At 35.1% G+C, this 20,889-nt stretch overlaps 1 protein-coding gene and 1 long non-coding RNA gene across 2 annotated transcripts; both read left to right on the top strand.

Annotated features, from left to right (window-relative positions):
- Window positions 1-13,164: 13,164 nt before the first annotated feature.
- Window positions 13,165-14,648, top strand: LOC104085697 (24-methylenesterol C-methyltransferase 2-like). Its single transcript, XM_009589796.4, has one exon. The coding sequence runs from the start codon at window positions 13,306-13,308 to the stop codon at window positions 14,377-14,379; it is 1,074 nt and encodes a 357-aa protein (XP_009588091.1). The 5' UTR covers window positions 13,165-13,305; the 3' UTR covers window positions 14,380-14,648.
- A 3,703-nt stretch (window positions 14,649-18,351) lies between these two features.
- LOC138899630 (uncharacterized) lies at window positions 18,352-19,979 on the top strand. Its single transcript, XR_011411383.1, has 2 exons — window positions 18,352-18,596; window positions 19,285-19,979. It is a non-coding gene; the product is annotated as an uncharacterized lncRNA (long non-coding RNA).
- Window positions 19,980-20,889: the final 910 nt, after the last annotated feature.

The following is a 20,889-nucleotide window of genomic DNA, read 5'->3' as shown; positions in this document are numbered from 1 at the left end:
GATTGGTGAAGTAAAGGACAACCTTTACTTTCATTGTACAAACTCATGCAAAAGTAACTCAATTTTACCTTCTGCACTTGACACTACTGTTTTGACACACACCTCACACACAACACCTTGTGCATCCACTTCCACACACAACAGAAATAAAGTGCAGTCTACTATAGGAAAGACTGTTTCAAACAACAAAAATGAATGTCATGTTTCAAATGTTTCTTCCCGTCCTTCCTTCAATGCTCATGAATCTTGTAATTCAGTTCCTGTTCCTAATGCATCTACTTATTAGAAATGCAATGTAGACATTTTGTGACATAATAGATTAGGCCATGTACATTTTGTCAAAATGAGGGGCATCTCAGCCATCCCAACTACCTTTGCACAAAAACAACCATTCTTCTGTCCTGTCATTCCAATGGCCAGGCAGAGCAGATCTCCTTTTTCACAAAGTACCACAAAAATACTTAAAATCTTTGAACTGTTACATGTGGACCTCTGGGGCCCCTATCACATTCCAACCCATGATGGCTACAAATATTTCATTACTCTTGTAGATGATTACAGTAGGTTCACATGGACACATCTTCTCACTTGCAAGAGCAATGCTTTATATACTATCAAAGCCTTTGTTGTTATGGTAGAAAATCAATCCCAAACTACCATAAAAAAATGTTAGAACAGATAATGGTTTGGAGTTTGTCAATGCTGCCAGTACCATGTTATTCCAAAGTAAAGGAATCATACACCAAAAGACTTGTCCTTATACTCCCCAACAAAATGGGATAGTAGAGAGAAAATACAAATATCTCCTTGAAACAGCTAGGGCATTGCTATATCAATCTAAGCTACCTTTGAAATACTGGGGAGAATGCATACTTGCCTCTACATACCTAATAAACAGATTGCCATTATCCTCCATAAAAAACAAGTGTCCATATGAACTGCTCTACCAGAAAAAAGTCACTTTATTCACATCTTAGGAGTTTTAGTTGTCTCTGCTTCCCAACCACTCTCAAAACACACAAGGATAAATTTGAACATAGATCAACTCCACATGTATTCTTGGGATACCCTTTTGGGACAAAAGGCTACAAGGTGTTAAATCTTGTCACAAAAAGGATACACATTTCAAGAGATGTATTGTTTCATGAAAGTATCTTTCCATTTAGTTCAAAATCAAATTCTGTTGATCAGTTTCCTAATCTTGATGGTTTTTCTTTTCCACTACCTCAAATACACTTGAATGTAGAAAATCATGCACCACCAACTGATTCCAACACAAACGACTCTATTGCATCTCCCATTACATCACCTCATAATCACAATATGGTGTCACCAACACTTGTATCAGGGAACCAAGACTCTAAAAATGCCAGGATACAAATGAATATAATGTCCCATCTCCACAGTTTCAAGACCAAAACAGCCCACTTGGTACTGCTAGTTCATCTGATTATAGCCAACATACTCCAATCTTACCTCCAGAAAATAATAGACCATCTAGAACTCAGAAACTACCCACATACTTGAAAGATTATGTGTGTACACTACCCAAACAACCTGTGAATAACTCATCTCAAGATGAACAAAGCACTTCTTCTCAATCCTTCAATACCTTTATTCCTGAAGTACAACCCATTGACATTAGAGCCCTGGCCACTGATAGTCAACATTTGATGAAGAATGTTTCACAAGATTGTGAACCTGCCTCATATGAGGAAGCAACTGCTGTGCCTGCATGGCAAACAGCAATGACTCAAGAATTTGAGGTATTGTACACCAATGACACCTGGGATTTAGTTCCACTTCCAGCTGGAAAGAGGGCTAGAGGATCTAAATGGGTGTATAAGATAAAGCACAAGGCAGATGAGAGTGTAGAGAGGTTCAAAGCTAGACTAGTAGTGAAGGGTTATACTCAACAGGCTGGAGTGGATTACACTGAAACCTTCTCACCTGTTGTAAAGATGACAATAGTAAGGGTTCTGATTGGGGTAGCAGTTAAGAAGGGATGGGAAATATTTCAATTAGATGTGAACAATTCTTTTCTTCATGGTGATTTATATGAAGAAGTATACATGGAGACACCATCAAGTCTATTTGTAGAACAACCTGGAATGGTATGCAAGTTGAATAAATCCTTGTATGGATTGAAATAAGCTAGTAGACAATGGTATGCTAAGCTAACAGAAGCCCTTTGTTCTAGAGGGTATACACATTCCATATTTGATTACTCCTTGTTTTATAAAGGCAAAGGGAATTCAGTAACCTTTGTAGATGTATATGTGGATGATGTTATTATCATAGGAGTTCACTTAGAAGAGATTACCAGCTTAAAGAAGTTCCTCAATGAAACTTTTAAAATAAAGGATCTAGGGAGACTGCATTACTTTCTAGGATTGGAGATACTCTATAAGAGTGATGGAGTTCTGATTACACAAAAAAAGTACATTCAAGATCTTCTCAAAGAATTTGACTGTATAAGATGTACAACTATGACTTCACCTCTTGATTCAACAGTAAAGTCAAAAGCAGATGAATGAATATCCCTTTCAGACCTTGGCCATTATAGAAAACTAGTTGGGAAATTGAATTTCCTTACATGGACTAGGCCTGATATTGCCTATAGTGTTCAACACTTAAGCCAATATATGCAGAATCCTAGAGATACTCACCTAAGGGCAGCGGTACATGTATTGAGGTATTTGAAAGGAAGCTTATCTCTGGGGATTTTCTTGTCCAACAACAGAGATTACAGGATAAGGGCCTTTTGTGACTCTGATTGGGCAGCTTGCCCTAAAACCAGGAAGTTAGTCAGTGGATACATAGTACTACTTGATGATAGTCCCATTAGTTGGAAATCCAAAAAGCAATCTATTATTTCATTATCCTCAGCAGAAACTGAGTATAGAGCAGTAAGAAAGGTAGTTGAGGAATTAGTCTGGCTTACAAGACTGCTTGAGGAACTCACAATACCTTTATCTCTACATGTACCTATTTTCTGTGATAGCCAAGCAGCACTTCACATTGCAAAAAATTCTGTATTTCATGAGCGGACCAAGCACATAGAAGTGGACTGCTATTTTGTACGAGACAAGCTTCAAGATGGACTGATTTCACTACATTACATCCCTACTCATGAACAACTTGCAGACATCTTTACCAAATCTCTGCCAGGCAACAAGCATACTTTTCTACTTGGCAAGTTGGTTGTGGGTTCCCCACCTCCAACTTGAAGGGGGGTGTTGAGATTGTTTAATAGTTAGCCACATTGTAATTACTTTACATTCTATATAGGCTATTCTTTATATTGGCCAATTCTGCAAATTAGTTAGGCTATTACTGCAATAAGTCAGTAAGGGTATATATATATATATATATATATATATATATATATATATATATATATATATATAAAATACTGTACATATATTTTTGAGCAGTGAAGAATTATTTTCCAATTCATCTGTCTCTCGAAGCTTCTCAATGAAGAATGCTTTTCTTCTTCATCCATTAGAGCTCGATCTGAGCTATCACCATTGTTGATCTTCAGCATTTTGTCAAAGTTATCAGGAAAGTCGTTTGGAATTTACAAATCACTATAGATCATAATCCTCAATTTACATAATGAGAAATACTACAATGAGATAATACGGGCTTGATTAGATCAGTAGAAATGACAAAATGTACTATTGAAAAATTAGGAGGACACTACATTGTAGGTCACTTATTTAAGAGTATTACCATAAATAAAATCGTTCTTGTTTATTCCAAAAATAGCAGCTTCATTTACAAATGTAGCAAGTTTCAAAGTCCATAATCGCACATTCATTAAATAAATAGAGATCCACCAATTGAGGGATTTATTTTTATCCTTATTATCCTGTTCTTTTTTTTTTCTTTTTTTTTCGAGAAGGATTATTAGCCTATTCACTTTTCTCTCCCCTCTATTTTTTCTTTTCTTATTACTTTGTTGCAACCCCCTCCCCCCCAAACCAAACCCCATATCCGTTCTCTCTTTTCCCCACTCCCATCTCCCACCTTCACTTTTTAAACCTAACCATCATAATCCATTTTGAAAAAGGTCCGGGGAAGGAAATAAAAACAGAGAACACGAGAGAAAAAAGGGGCAGAGGAAAACTTGCTTCTGCATTCCAAGCTTCATAGCAAAAAGCTCATAAGCTTTAACAATGAAAAACTCATGAAAACTTCTATCTCATCCATAAAAAAAATCAGCCACCATCCTCCATTAAGACCATGTAAAGCTCCTTGAAATTCCATAAAAATGCCATAGAAAATCTGCTAAAAAATGACCTCCAAAGCCACCCCATTTCCGCTCCAAAAATGAGCTGAGAAATGTCCACAAAATCTGCTCGAAATCACCCCCAAAATAGCTCCAAAACGAGCTGAAAAATACTCCCCAAACCTAGCAATCATGAGCTCAAACCTTCCCCAAAACCCTTCATAAACCTCACAAAACCCAGCCAAAACTGACGCTAAACAGTCTTGAAATCAGCTATAAAACACCCATCCATTACGGCAAAAAACTATGTCGAGGTTCTAATTCGTAGCTTCAGTTTTCCAGTCTGACGGTCTTTACTCTGTTTAGTCCGATTGAGTTGCAAATTTTTGACTTTGTTCATCAATAAAAGGTCCGCTTCTCAATTTTCCATTCTTATTTCACCTTGTTACGATATCTTGGTGAGCTTTTTGACTGATTTGTGATTTTTCTTTATTTGAGTAGCATGTCTTAGCTTTCATTTAAGTTATTTTAATTGGTTTATCTATTTTGTGATGTGTGTAGTCTCTGTTCTTGAATAAATTCTCTAAATTGTTAGATGAGTTAAATCGGCAAATCGACAGAATGTTTTAGAGTGTTTAGGGGGCTACTAGAAATAATTCTTCACAATAAGGATTGGTTTGGACCTTTTTGAATAATTCTGGGCCCTAATATGCTGAAATTATGTCAGGCCCACTTCATAAAAATTACCATTTGCGATGATCTTGTTTTTCTCCTCTAAACATATAGCCAATAGGGAATAACATACTGGTCCATTATTCTCCAAAGATACAAGCTAGCTCACCTTTACAGCTAATTCACACCATTTTTCACAACAAATAATTTTATAATTCATAACCTTACATTAATCTCAAAGTAGTTTAGGAAAATACTCATGAATGTGGTAGTATACTTTTAGGCACACTCTTAATTAATCAAATCATCGTGATTATGTATACGTTCGCGTGACATAATTACGATATCCAAAGGTAAAACCAAGGTATGCGTTCGCACAACTTGGGGTGAAATAATCTTAATATTAAGTGTAATTACTTGTGTACACGTACGCGTGATATGATTTTAGCGCACTAAAGAAAACGGATTTACGCACATGTGATCCGTTTCAAAGATAAATTCATAACGCCATAATTAAAAGCGGTAAAAATAAAAAATACACATAGGTTCTAAAAATACGTAATTAAGCCAGGTATGATTAAAGCGACCATGCTAAAACCACAGAATTCGGGAGTGTCTTACACCTTCTACCGGGTTAACAGAATTCCTTACCCGATCTTCTGTGTTCGCAGGCCATAAATAGAGTCAATTTTCTCGATTTGGGATTTAAAATAAACCAGTGACTTGGGACACCATAATAATTATTCCAAGTGGCGACTCTGATTAAATAAATAATCCCATTTCGAACAATATCACTTTAATTGGATAAACTTCCTATTCCTCGGGAAAAGGAGGTGTGACAATTATAGACTCTAGTTCATGAGATATGAGTTGATGGGTTTGATAGAAAAGCATGAACGGTTATAGGTTTAGGTTGTTGATTGTTGATTATTGGTTAAGGGTGTTGTTTTATCTTATTGGTGATGAAGAATGATATTGTTTATAAGAAATTTGAGATTTTAGAATTTATCTAGGAGCAAGAGAATGGATTGTTGGGTGTAGAAATATTAATAATAAGGGTTACGAGCCTTTACGCCCATAAAGTATTTGATAAAATGTCTAAGTGACCAAAACATGAGTATTATTGCTAATATGGAATCACTTTGACTTGTATTGATATAGATTAAAATTGAAAGGGTTGGCGAATGTTGTATTACGCTCAAGAGCAGGAAGTTAAGGTATGTGATGCTAACTCTCTATGTTTGGGAATGTTAATGATTCTCTCTACACTACATTTCTTTTACAATATTACTAATTGCCTCTGAAATATAGCTAAGCTTAATGCCTTGAATAGTTGCAAAACTTCTATTCTCTAGCTTCATAATTCGTCCATGACTTTCATTCTTAACGTTGTGAGCTCAGTGCGTAATCAATGTAGACTTATGTTTGACGCCCATGAGTCTCAGTCTAGATTATTCAGCATGTCATAAACAGTTGAAACTTCAGTTCTCATAACCAGTTCATGAATACATGTCTCAGTCAAGTTCTATTCAGCATTCCAGTATCATGTAACTCAGTATGGTTCAGTATTTCAGTATCAAGTATTACAGTATGATTCTCAGTTCTTGATTTTAAATCCCTGAATATTGAACACCTGCATTTGAGCCCGAGGCCGCAGTTTATGCTTTATGCATCTTTGGGCCTGAGACCGCATTTTATGCTTTATGCATCTTTGGGCCTGAGGCCGCAGTTATGTATGCGTATACTTAGGCCCGAGGTCGCCGGTGCACATATATATTGGGCCTGAGGCCATAGTTTAATATTCATATAAATAGGCGGTTCATCATTCAGAAGAGGGAGTATTCATATCCTTACTTCCTTTGTTCAGTTCATTTATCAGTTATCAGTTATCAGTTTAGTTTCAGTTTCAGCATTTATAGTTGTTTCTTTCAGTTGCTTTACATACCAGTGCAATTCAAATGTACTGACGTCCCTTTTGCCTGGAGCCTGCATCTCACGATGCATGTAATGATTTACGGGTTGACGATTCAGAGCGCTAGGATACTCGTATCGGCTATTTTGGTGATCCCAGTTCTTTTGGGGCATTATCATTACCTTACAGTCTTCAGTATTTTCAGGCAGTCAGTGTTTTCAGTACTTCGTTAAAGGTTTCATAGACTAGAGTAACAATTAGATAGAATCACATGCTTTTCATGTTGGCCACATATATGTATTAGACTTATGTTAGTATTTCCGCACTTGATTTATATCATTCAGACTTTCAGCATATCAGCATGTGTTAGTTTATCTTCCGATCCAGTATGTTATGATATCACATGTTGATTCAGCCAGCCAGTTGGTTCGCTCGATCACAGTAATCAGGCATGGAGTGCCGTGTTACATCCAGGCCCAAATTCGGGACGTGACACTAATATGATTATGTTAGCCTACGAGATCTCTAGTTATGGATGAATATGTTCCAACACACCTTTTAGTGGTGGGTCCTATTTATGAAACAATAGAGTATAGGTTAAAATGAAGACTTGACCTCGCTTCAGTTCACACGCAGAAGTTCCTTTCACTACTTGCGAAAGCAACCCCAGTGCATAATCGAAGTTTATCTTATGGACCAATAAAAAAGATTTGAGTAGCTTTTGTTCATTTTTCAAATTTATGTTGCTTTAGAGAATTCATATGTGCTATCCACAAGAATGACTCATATGTACACTGTTGAAACTTGTCAATCTGTTAAAGTAATGGATTTGTACTCTCTAATTTTCATTTGACTCTCATTAGTTAAATAATTATCTTCTTAATCCCAATTTATCTGACATTATTTTCCTTGTTGCCCTTCTAAGTAAAATTGACACATTTTCTAACAAGTAATTTAAATTCTTATTTTGCCATTGACATAATTTGTTGCAGGACCCATTGGGTACAAAAATCTCAATTGATATATGTGGATAAGAACACTAAAATGTTTCCATGTGTCCACTTTTACTACAAGAACAAAATTGTTGCTCCTAAACTGGACGGTGTGACTGGTATCATGGCGGTAATATTTTAAAAAGTATGTGAATGTCTCTTTTAATAGTAACTTTTTTTTAAAATCATAATAATTGCCAGTTTCAGTGACAAATTAGTGTGATCATTAATATAGTAATTGTTTTTATTTTTGCCAGTTTCAGCAGTTGATTGACAGTAATTGTACCATTTAATCCATTTCACTTTACAATTTTTTGAGCCAACAATTTGAATCTCAGTCTTTCTCGAGAACTTTTTCTTTCCTTTTTAGCTGAGTTTTTGCAATAATAGCATAATGATAAATTATAATGCTGAAATAGCATAATGATAAATTACAATGATGATTATAGTACCCATTCTTTGGTTGCGTTAACTTCGTTTTCTCTTTCATTTCTATCTTAAAATTGTTTTTATTTTTGCCAATGAAAGGATGATGTGTACATCGGCAACTTTTGTTGAGACAATCAGGATAAAGACTAATAATAATACAAAAGCACCATAATATTATTTTTGAAAAAAAGGAAAAGTGAAATAAGAAAAGTAACACAATGAAAAAGAACGTGGATCTGATTTATAATTTTGCTTGAAAAGTTAACAAAGTAGATCGAAGTGTAAATTTACCGTTGTCATATTCCATAGTCAGATCCGATACATTTATCTTTCCCTCGAATATTCGAGCAGAATCTTATTATTTTGTTTGTCACGAAAAAAATTCCAAAGGCTTACATTTATTCTTTTTTTTTTTGGTTAACAGGGATACTTTATTAACATAAACTAAGTAGCATTACAATGTTCTATCATGGAAGATCCAACGGGATCGAGTCCATGATTTGTAGAGTTAAAAGAGCTATCAGAAAAAACAGAGGTGCCAATTATAGCACAAATGTTCGAAGACTAGCTAATTTATTATATGAACTCTCTGAAATAGTTCTGGTAAAGGAGGACCCCCTTTGATCTGCTAGAAAGTTGGCAGACACAAAGTGAGGGACGGTAGCAAGTTTCACTTGAGTGTTGAAACAGTCAAGCTTGGTACTTTCTGTTGCCAAGAGATGGGCTACTGAATTTGCTTCGCGAAAACTATGCATGATGTATTGGGAGTTGAAAGTTTCCACAGATTCCAAAGTGCAAACGGAAAAAAATCAAGCCAATCTAACATTAAGAGAGGTATTGGGAGTTGAAAGTTTTTTACAGTGTCAATCCAATGGCCCTCCACCAGCGTGATACTAGTATTATTGATACCAATTTCATTCCAAAATCCGTTAGCTATGGGGCAAGAAAGGAATATATGGGTAATGGTTTCTTCAGCACTCCTACAGACGTTCTATCAATGTTGTTGCCAATATTATTAAGATAGGTTCTAGTTGGAAGTCTATTATGGTAACAAAGCCAAAGCGAAAGAAGATAATTTTTTTGGAGCACGAAGATGCCAAATCCAGTCAAAGTCATTGACAGACCTTTCATGGTCGTCAATAAGACTATATGTGGATTTAGTGGTAAAAATACCATTTGCATTGATGGACCAAATTGGACGATCTTTGCAAAGTTCATTATGAGGGATGTTGATGCCAGTAATATAATATTTTAAATAATCAGGCAATTCGAAGGATATAGAAGAAAGATCCCATATTGCATCAGACCAAAGATTATAGATAATAAGGCTCTCTTAGCGCGGGGTTAAGGGATCATGAATAATGGTTCGAAGGGGAGGAGGGTTAAGGATCCATCTATGGTTCCAAAAATTTATATTTTTACCATTGCCAATCTCCCAAGTAATAGCTTCCTTGCATATGGACCAACCTTTGAGAATATTTTTCCAAATAAAGGAGCTATTTGAAGGATTCTTTTTGGAAGAGTATTGCCTAATGAGAGTATTAGCCCAGAGTGAAGTAGGATTAATAAAAAGTCTCCAAGCTAAGCCGGTTAACAAGGCCAAATTTTTTGAAGAAGCTTTTACTAGACCCAACCCCCCTTGGCGCTTAGTGATGATTTTCCAGTTAATAAGATGCAACTTTCTCTTAGTAGTAGTCCCCTAAAGGAAGTTCCGTTGAATCTTATCAATGTGATTAAGAATTTTAACTGGCAGATGGATATATTATATATCATGATTAGATATGTTAGAGAGAGTAGATGAGATCAATGCCGATCTGCCTGTCATAGTAAGGCAACTAATTTTCTAGTTGGCTAGCTTGGATCTCATCATGTCAATAACAAATTGAAAGTTTGATGCTTTAGGGTGTCTACTTATATTTAAGTTCGTAGTGTTATGGGTAAAGTTTATCTTCAAAAATTATCGAAAGGGAAAAGGGCTAAAATACCCGTATACTTTACAAAAATATCTAGATATACCCTCCGTTTAAAGTTTGGCTCAATAATACCCTTGTCATTTAACTTTAGGGCTAAAAATAACTCTAGTCACTAACCGTTCACTATTAAAGACTAATTAGCCTCTAATCAATTGGGTTAACATCTATGACTGCCATATGGCTTAATTTTAGTTTTTAATTTTTAATTTAAACTCTTTAACCCTCCTACAAACATCCTCCTTATTTTTATCAAATCAGTTATCTCCCTTCCTCCATATAGGACTTCCCTTTTCCTTCATCACTGCCATAACTGGTTTCTCTTATACTACTTTCCTACCCTCCCCTGCCCCTTATCATCCACCCCTTCTCTCTTCCTCTTCTATCACCATTATTATCTTTGTTGCTAAATAAATCCAACCTTCTACAGTAAAGAACCAAGTAACAAATTTAAATTTTTTTAAAAACAAAAACTAAGCAAGAATCTAGAAAATGAAGAAATATAATAGCTTGGAATGAAATTTCCATTGCCATGTATTTTATTTCAGAGAAGCAGCCGCCATTGTAGACAATGTTCCAACCGCTCTCTTCCATTAATCTTAATTTTTTTACAAACACAATAAATTCTTGAACCATTTCTTCATCAAAAATAATTAATTTAAGACAAAGTTACAATAAACTAACAAACCCAACAAAGTATTGAATAAGTTTCTTCCATAAAAAAGAAAAGAGAACTTTGGCAAATTATAGTTATCTTAGAAACCCACAAAATAAATTTACCAATTTCTTCACAAAAATTTATACAATTAAAAATGAGAAATTTAAGAATAATTACATAAACTTATCCAACACAATGGCTTCTTTCGTATGAAAACATTCTTCCTTCATTCTATTTTCCTCTTTCCATGCCATAAATCTGTATTATATTACATGTATTAATCATTGAATCGAATCTTGCCTATAAGAATTTTTGATATTTTCAGAGAGGAAACGGGAGAGAAGAGGTAAGGTTTTTGCTAAAGAGAAAAATAAAAATGAAATAGAGGGAGAGTTTGACAAAAGGCCACGTGGTTAATTGGTGCTAATTGACATACTTTGGGACTAATTAGTGTTAATTGGTGCTAATTAACATACTTCTTCCTCGCACGCAGCATCCAATTACAATCCGTAAACCATCTACGACAGACTACCTTGTATACATCTGGAGATGACTCGCGTACCGTGATCTCACGACACTCTTTTACGCTATACATTAGCACTACCCGGGTTAGGCGCGCTTTATCGAGAAAAAGCATGCCATTTGACAGCACCGTTGCTCTAGATTCATCCCACATTGCTGTCTGAATTTCGTCAATATCCCTTGTGAGGGCATCCACATCCGGCATACTTGGCAAATAATCAAGGTAGGGAATCTCCCTTGAATGAAACAGAACATGGGACTCGTATACTCTTGGTCTAACGGGGGTGGAGCATGTTCCCTCGTCAAATCAGGTCCAGTATTCTCTTCCTCCTCATCATCACCCTCATCACGAAAGGGTGTGTCATCTCCAGATTCATCGGCATTGTTGCCATAATCCATATTCTCTTCCTGACTCTGTGCATCTGCCAGATCCTGATTAAATATGCCGCCTTCAGGCAATTGAGTAAGGACAGGACCTTCAGGATGCTCGTTTTCACTACACAACCAACAAAATAATGAGTTACTCAAATTGATAAATACTTTACATATAGCTATATCACTTCACTTACAAATCGTAATGTGTTGACATCCCATGATGGATATTATCCTGTTGGTGATGACTCCAAGATGGATCATCATGATCCAACACACCAGAACTAGGCATATTTCAACTGGGTGTTGGTTGATAACTTATAAAATTCATATCTGGCCGGTACCCCCTGTGTTAATACAAATTCAATACTGCAAAAATAAACATCGTAACACAAAGGAAAATTAAAGTTTACCACTCGTCTTGTGGATTATGTAAACTAGGAGAGAAATTATTTCCTCGCTCCTCATTCGCCCATGGAGATAAGTTTAGATCACGCCAAACTCTTTCAGCCGGAACCTGTTCGGCTAAAAGTGCTCTAAAATAACCACCCGATGACTGAGGGATATCCCTGCTTTGTACAACCTCATTATTGCGAATGTCTTCAACCTTGACGTACATTTTCAATATTTTTATTACAAGAAATTCCCGGTATTCATCCGCAGTCCTCAAAAAATCTCTTAGAGTTTCATCGTCCTCGATGTTAAACTCAGCATAACAAGAAACCCTTTGCGGAGTGACAGAATACAGATATCTTCCGGTTACTTTAAGGTTCATCGAATGTTTGCTCACACTCATTTTTTTACATAACAACGATACCAATGTATCGTACTCCATTGTAACTGGCAACTTAACATGACACTGTGGAGATAAACTATAGGTTACTGAGTTATTCGCCACCACAACCTCATCCCCCCTCCCAATATAATGAAAACCTTATTCTTCGCTCTTCAGACATTATGACAAAATGCAAAACAACTTAACGAAGAAATATTTCAGAAGACTTGAGAATATGTGTGAATGGATTTTTAAAAAATCCTTAACCTCTTTAAATAAGGAAAAAACAAATCTGGGGGTACAATTTTTTTTAGCTATAGCACTTTAAATAAGGGTACTATACCGACTTGAATTATTGCTATATCAGTTAAGCTCAAAAAAATTATTGATGGGTCCACATAATATATATAATGCGATAATGAAAGGCTATATATATATATATATATATATATTATAGCGTATTTTAAAAAGACGTTATACCTTAACGGATCATTATATATATATTTTAATTTCTATATTTTTTTTCACACATTTTAATTTTTTGAGTACAAATGAATCACATTTTGATCTCTTCGGGTTGAATGTAATTATGTTTGACGTGTCATATCACTTGGTCAGTTGGTTACTTGGTTGTCACTTTGTCCTCATGCGCCCTCTGCTAAATACTTTTCACACACACACTTCATAAAAAGCCACTCCGCTTCTCACCCTTCACTTTGCTCTCTTCTCATCACTTTCCTCTTTTCTCACTTCCACAGTCCCACCAATGGACTCTCTCACTCTCATTTGCACCGCCGCTCTTCTAGCTGCTGGTGGACTTTACTGGTTCGTATGCATCCTTGGCTCCGCCGAGGTTAAGGGTAAACGCGCCGTCCAACTTTCCGGCGGGTCCATCGAGAAAGAGAATGTCCAAGACAATTATAAACAGTACTGGTCTTTCTTCCGCCGCCCTAAAGAAATCGAAACCGCCGATAAAGTCCCGGCCTTCGTCGATACGTTCTATAATCTCGTCACTGATATTTACGAATGGGGTTGGGGTCAGTCTTTTCACTTTTCCCCATCTATCCCTGGGAAATCTCACCGCGAAGCCACACGTATTCACGAAGAAATGGCCGTAGATCTAATAGGTGTTAAGCCCGGAGCCCGCATTCTCGACGCGGGTTGTGGTGTGGGCGGGCCGATGAGGGCTATCGCGGCCCATTCACGCGCTAACGTTGTGGGCATCACAATTAATGAGTATCAGGTGAAACGAGCCCGGATGCACAACAAAAAGGCTGGCCTCGATTCACTTTGCGAAGTTGTTTGCGGCAATTTCCTGCAAATGCCCTTTCCAGACAACAGCTTCGACGGAGCTTATTCAATTGAAGCTACGTGTCACGCTCCTAAGCTTGAAGAAGTGTACAAGGAGATCTACCGGGTAATGAAACCCGGATCCCTTTACGTTTCCTATGAATGGGTCACAACCGAATTGTACAAACCCGAAGACCCGGAACATGTCGAAATTATTCACGGGATTGAAAGGGGTGATGCTTTACCAGGGCTGAGGAGTTACAAGGACATAGCTGAAGTTGCTAAGAAAGTGGGATTTGAAGTAGTGAAGGAAAAGGATTTGTCTAAGCCGCCATCGAACCCGTGGTGGACGAGGCTGAAAATGGGGAGAATTGCTTACTGGAGGAACCATATTTTGGTCACAATTCTTGCTTTTCTTGGAATTGCACCAAAAGGTACAGTTGATGTGCACGAGATGTTGTTCGTGACTGCTGATTATTTGTCTAAAGGTGGTGAGAAAGGCATTTTTTCTCCTATGCATATGATTCTCTGCAGAAAACCTGTAGAGTAAAATTAAGCTCTCTTTCAAATTCTGATTAGCAGTTACAAGTATGATGTAGAGATTGACCATGTAGGTTAATTTCGCTCTGTTGTCCCTCTTTTTTTGGTTTTCTTTTTGGACGATTTAATTTTATGTCGTTTTTTTCTTTCTTTTTCTTGTTTCTAGCTTGAATATTTGGCTTCTGATGTGTTAGATCTCTTTCTTTTTGCTGCTGTTTCGACCTAAAAACTAGAAAGGATCCATCTTTATTTATTAAGTAATAATTATTCACTTGGTAATTTGACAATGTCCTCTTAACTTAAGTTTCTGATTACGTGGTAATTTCGGAATTACCGATGGTGCTTATTACATGTTCTGTTTCCCACTTTCTGTGGTACTCTGATGTTTGTGGTATCTTTAGATATTTTCTAGGCTGGTGAATTAATGGTGTCTGATTGAGATTTCTGACTGAATTTGTTCTTTTATGTGTTTGTATGTAGTGGAACTTCTGTACATATTACGTGGCTGCTTTATTATTTGAGTAGACATAGCATGTGATTTGATTAGCTGTATGATCTACTTTCTCATTTGAGTCACTCCCCTCCCTCTTGTAGTGGTCCTCTAGTACTTTGAAAATGAATTCACAAATGTAGTAGTAGTACTAACATAATTTGAGTTAGGGATTAGATCGGGTCCTCTTCTAGTGGTCCTCTGCTTTATTGTTTTGCTGGGTAAAAGTTGCAGCTTTAGCTTTTGTTTGCAGGGCACTAGACATACTTTGTTGTTAAAGTTGTGCGTATATATGTTGTGTTTAAGAATATTTTGCAGTGGCGAGAATGATGTTAAACGGCACTTTGAACGAGTAATTAGTTACTAAAATATTGGTGGCATGTGCCTAAGATTTTGAATTTGGATTAAATTAAATAGTGTATGTGCATACTACCGTTAATTGGAAAGTTACGTTAGATCCACTCAGTCATACATGTGTTTGATTAATCAAATAAACGACTTCTTCCTAGCTTCACTCTTTAAAAAAATGAAATATATTTTGAGGGGCATGTGATGTATCTCTATCGACTGTCTAGATTCATTGCGCATGGTAAATATCTGTAAAACTGCATTCGATTTTTTTTTTATGACAGCGAAAAATATGAACCTCCTGGTTCTTCTTTTATTTTATTAACCACTAGTTCACACCCTTGAATATAGAAATGCATTAATTATAATGATGATCTAAGTTAAGAACTACAGATTGATAATATACTTGTTGGAATAACAAATACAGTATTATAGTGTTGACTTAACTGAATTTCTTAATGTTCTAAATTGTAGCTTTTTTTTTTATGTGTATCGTTGTTATTTCTAGTTGATGATGTCCTAGTGTATCTTGGAAGTTGTAAATGTGAAAAATAGAAATTATCGTCTAATTTTTCTTTTTTGTTTGTGAGTACACAGCGATTTTATTAAATATAGGATATTTTTAGAAGAAATATATTTCTCGTACGTTTGTGTTGTCACAAAGTAACAACAGCCTTAACGATATTTTTGCATTAATGGAAAATATCATAAATCAGGCGGGTGCATTGGGTTTAGATCCGAGAGCTTCCTCTCTGGCAAAAAAATGAACCCTTCAACAATACTGCTGGCAAATAATCCAAAGATTTTAACGTCGTGACCCGTGAATTTACCGAAAGTTCCAAAACAAGCCAGCTTTCATGTTTTGATCTTCTTTTTCTTTCTCTTTCTTTGGCGTGATAATGAAAAGAAAGAAATGTGAAGCATTTATTGAAACAGAGGAATGAAACAAACAACATTAAAAGAAGATGCATATAATTCCCTATCATTACCTGAAACATGAAGTGACACAGTGGATTGAGAAGCGAATTAAATGCTTTGAGTGTTACTCCCTCCGGTCCATGATAAGTGAGTAATTTATTTTTTTATTTTGATTCAAAATAAGTGTCTATTCATATAATTAAGAAAAAATTTAATTTATTTTTACTTTTTTACTCTTATGTGCATATCCCTAAAAAGTTTTCTTACTCCTCACATTAAATCTACTATAATTATGTGACCAATATTTAATTAAGGGTAATTTAGTCATACTAGGTATTTTTGTATAGAATTTAGTATTTTCTTAATGGGCGTGCCTAAAACAAATTGGTCACTTATTATAGACCGGAGGGAGTAGGTAGTAACGTAGAATATGTATATGTAAAATATGTTCGATCGAATTTAGTAATTTTTTATCAAATAATGTATGTGTAATATATATATATATATATATATATATATATTCGACGATGTTTTAAAATCCAAAACCTATAAAGTTGAAATCTTATGTCAAAATACTAGCAAATATCAGTGTTTATCTGTCAACCCTCTAGGCTCCGACTCACTAATAGCCGGTTTGGCCAAGCTTCTAAAATCAGCTTATTTTGAGAAGTACTTTTCAAAAAAGTATTTTTGGTGATAAACAGTTTGTGTTTGGCTAATTAATTTGAAAAACACTTTTGAGCATTAATTTGTGTTTGACCAAACTTTTAAAAACTATTTCTAATTGTATTTTTATCAAAAATACTTATCAGAAAAGTGTTTATAGAGAAAATTACTTTTTTTAAAAGTTTGGCCAAACATGTTATAATGCTCGCAAGTGTGCACCTGAATCTCGGATTGACTTTGGATTAGACATTTTTTTTTCAAAATAAAATAAAATATTGTCAGCATTGTGGTGAAAGGTTTAGGCCTTTGGATTAGACATGGGATAGTAGCTAAACCAAATAAGAGTTTATAAGCCACAAACAAATTTAAAATCACAAATTTTAAAAATATATAGCTAAACAAATGATATGATAGGTTTAAAATCATAGTTTTGAAAAATAATTATTACTATTTAATTAAACTTGATGCCTAGTAAAACTGTATAAATTGTTTCAACGTGGTCCGTTCCAGGGAATAGTGGGTGGTCCATATTATGGTTCTGTCACAGTCCTTAGCGCTGTGTCTTTTTCAGCTTCTTTGTTCTGGTGCGTTTTTCTTTCGGTTAACTTTTCATGAGATTTTTACACAGTTGCTCACTTTTTAAAGAGTTTTCTCGTAAATAATAGTAGTATTTTCTGCTTATTCACAAAATAGCAAACTTTTTTACCATTTTAGTATATCTAATTTTTAATTTAAATTTGAAAGTTTGACCAATTCTATTAGACCCCTAAAAAACTATAGTAAAGGATAAAGAATTCGTAATAGAATTTGAGCTGGGGACAATAACTTTAACTAGTCAAGTCTTTAATTGAACGTGAATGAATTCGGAGCAGCATAAAGTCGAAATTAGTTTTGGGTATATGCTCCGTTATTGGGCTGTGACAATCAAATCAAAATAAAAAGATTAGTCCATCCAGGTAGAGATGTATGCTTCTTAAATTGGCCCAAGGAAATTACTACGAAGAGTTCACAGTTCACAGTTCACACATTTCTCTGAACACAATATTGGTCTCACTTTTTGGATGTTACAGTGAAGTGTTATTATCGAGGACATACATTATAACATAATATAATAATCGGTTCCGAAAAAAACTCGGCTTTTATAGTGAATGACTATTATATAGGGATTATGTTGTATATAATCGTTTAAAAAGAAACAAGGATCTACGTGACAGAAAAGCATACACAACATGCAACTGCCATTAATTAGCTCTTCGCTTCTCCAGAAATATGATCTCATCGATCAGCTGCTAATTATGCTCTTAACAACTACTCATTGCCATTGCCAATCAATACTAACACTCCTACTTCCTCGCTATAATTGGTATCAACAACTATATTCACCAACAAATATATACGCACATATAATTATGTTATCGAGAACAGCTATTATTATAAGGTATCAATAAAATATTTGAAAATTAAAGTAGTTTACGAAACCATAATTAATAAGTTGAAGGAAAATCTTCAACTTAAAAGGTAGGCAGACGCGTTGGTTTTGGTTTCGTAATCATTAACTGTAGCTCCGTCGAATCAGGATTTGCATGTGAGCCGTTGGTGTATATTTGAAATAACAGCCCATCAAATTATGCCAACAATAATACCAAATTGTTGGTAATCATAACCCTGAAGTATAATCGATGAGGAAGTAAGAAATGGGTTCACAAATTAACTTCAAGCATTTGTCAATCCTGAAGTGCCATAGAGCATGATACACGAGCATGATAAAAGTCAATCCTGCTATAAATCAAGAAAAAGAAATCACGGTAAGAATCATATTAATCTGATGTGATACACGTTAAATTTGGATTAGTTTGCTAAAACGAAAATCATTAAGTTATTTCAGAATGTAAAATCCAATGCCTTTCTCAGCAGCGGGGCTAGAAGTCTCTACGAATTTGGCCAAATTCAGTAGCTTTTGGTGAAATAATATATTTGCGTTATAAAATTCATTAAATATATATAAATATTTGAATTAGAACCAGTTATTGACACTTAAAAATGTTATTCTAAAATTCAAAACCATAAAGTTGGAATCCTGCCTCTAGCCTCTCTAATTCCTTTGCCGTTAAAAGGACGTTGTTTAAACATCAAATTAAGCTGCTTTCAGCTTCCCTGTGCAACAAATAGTATAACTATGCTTATATATTAAAATTTCAAATCAAAGGAATCACAGCTAGCATTTTATCATTCACATTTGCATACTCATGTTTGAGAATATATATTGACATAACACGTAGTGGACTTCGTACGTTATTTTCCAGGCGAATGCCAACTTAGCATCTAACTTCATGATAATCTTCTCCAAAGTCAAATATTTATTTATGAACTTGGGATATCTCTGTATGTGCTGTACTTTATCAAACCATATTTAATCTACCGACCTCCATTTTTTGTTTATTATATTTATTAGGTATTTCTGTTATTCTAACGAATCATCAATCTATATATAAGGCAATCATAAAGAAATTCAAGCAAAGCACTATTACAAAAAGAAGGAAGGAACAGAAAAAAGAATTAAGCTAAGGGAAAATGGAAGTGAAATTTGCAGAAGACAGATGCGCGTGGCCAAAGAGATCATCAGAATCAAAGATTTCAAGAACAAGGAGCCAAAAAGCAAATGTGATGAGCAATATTTTGGATGCCATTGCAAAAGATTTCTCAAGTCAAGAAAAAGGAGAGGTGGTGAGGATGAAAATTGTGGTGAAAAAAGAAGATTTAAAGCAAGTTCTTGAAGCATTAAGAGATGGTAATATTAATGAAAATAGAAGCCAAATTTCTCCTTCGCAGGCTGCTGTTTTGTCTTTGGAGCAACGCTTGAATTTCATGAGAAAAAGACAGCAAATTAGAAAAGCCAATCAGCTCAAGCTTAGAAACAATTACAATTCCTCTAATTGGATGCCTGTGCTTCAAAGCATTCCTGAGGACTTTTAATCTTTAATTCCTCTGCTTTTTTAATTTGGTTCTCCAATTATTTTGTGCTCTCTATATATACTTACACATAAAGAGTTGCACATTTTACGTAGAATTTCTTTTTCACTTAAAATTTGCTTGTACTATTGCATTGATCTTCTTATTAAAGCCTTATAGTATCTTTAGCAGAATATTCATTTTATTCCGTATTCGGCGATTTGAAGACAAATTTATGCTTTCTTCTCTCAATTTTATATATATATTGTTTAACCATTCGGTGAGACCTGACAAATTTGAATTCAATGAGTTTAATAGTTTGCTCTGACTCAAATTATGTATGCATTGGAAAAGAATTTTAAAATGTATACCTACAATAAGATGTTGTGAGTTCGAGTCACCTCAAGAGCAAGGTGTGGAGTTTTTGGAGGGAGGAAGCCGATGATCTATCGGAAATAACCTTTCTAACCTAGGGTAGGGGTAAAGTCTGCGTACACACTACCCTCCCCAAACCCCACTAACGAAATTATGCTGGATTGTTATTGTTATATACGTACAATAAGATCACACGTATTATCGATTCTAAATCCTATATTCGACTATGCGTGATGCCTATCACATGAAATGTTGTTGATCCCAAGTTCAAGAATATCCAGATATGTACTGTGCTGAAGCAAAAACATAGAGCTGGCTGAGTTATTGCAGACAAAATATATGACAAACATTTATTGCTTCTCTTTTGCTTTCTAAAACATTTAATACCCCAAATTCCTAAGGAATCGTTTGGTACAACGGTGGGATATTCTAAAATATTTCATGGGGTGGAATACATTATGGGATTAGTTATTCCGGTTTTTATATGGGATAACTAATTTCATCATTTTAATGTAAAAATTATCCCAAGATTAGTTATACCCCAAATCAAACATGGGATAAAGTTGTTTATCCTCAAAATCGGATAACAATTAAATTTGTAAGTGATTTTGAGGATACGCGGATTTATTTGACACAAAATAATAAATAAAGATAAATTAAATAAATAAGAATGAAGTAAGTTCAAACTACACGAGGAAGACAATTTAAGCCTTAGTGAAATACTTGCCATCGATCTGTGCTCGTAACAACAAGCAATGAAAAACGAAAGTAGAA

This window comes from Nicotiana tomentosiformis, chromosome 1, assembly GCF_000390325.3.
Source record: "Nicotiana tomentosiformis chromosome 1, ASM39032v3, whole genome shotgun sequence".
In the NCBI taxonomy this organism is placed as follows: domain Eukaryota; kingdom Viridiplantae; phylum Streptophyta; class Magnoliopsida; order Solanales; family Solanaceae; genus Nicotiana; species Nicotiana tomentosiformis.
Note: the sequence above shows the minus strand (reverse complement) of the source record. Positions and strands in the feature narration are given on the sequence as shown.

What these genes read in the sequence shown, in the direction of transcription:
- LOC104085697 (XM_009589796.4), top strand. Translation starts at nt 13,306, where the DNA reads ATGGACTCTCTCACTCTCATTTGCACCGCCGCTCTTCTAGCTGCTGGT.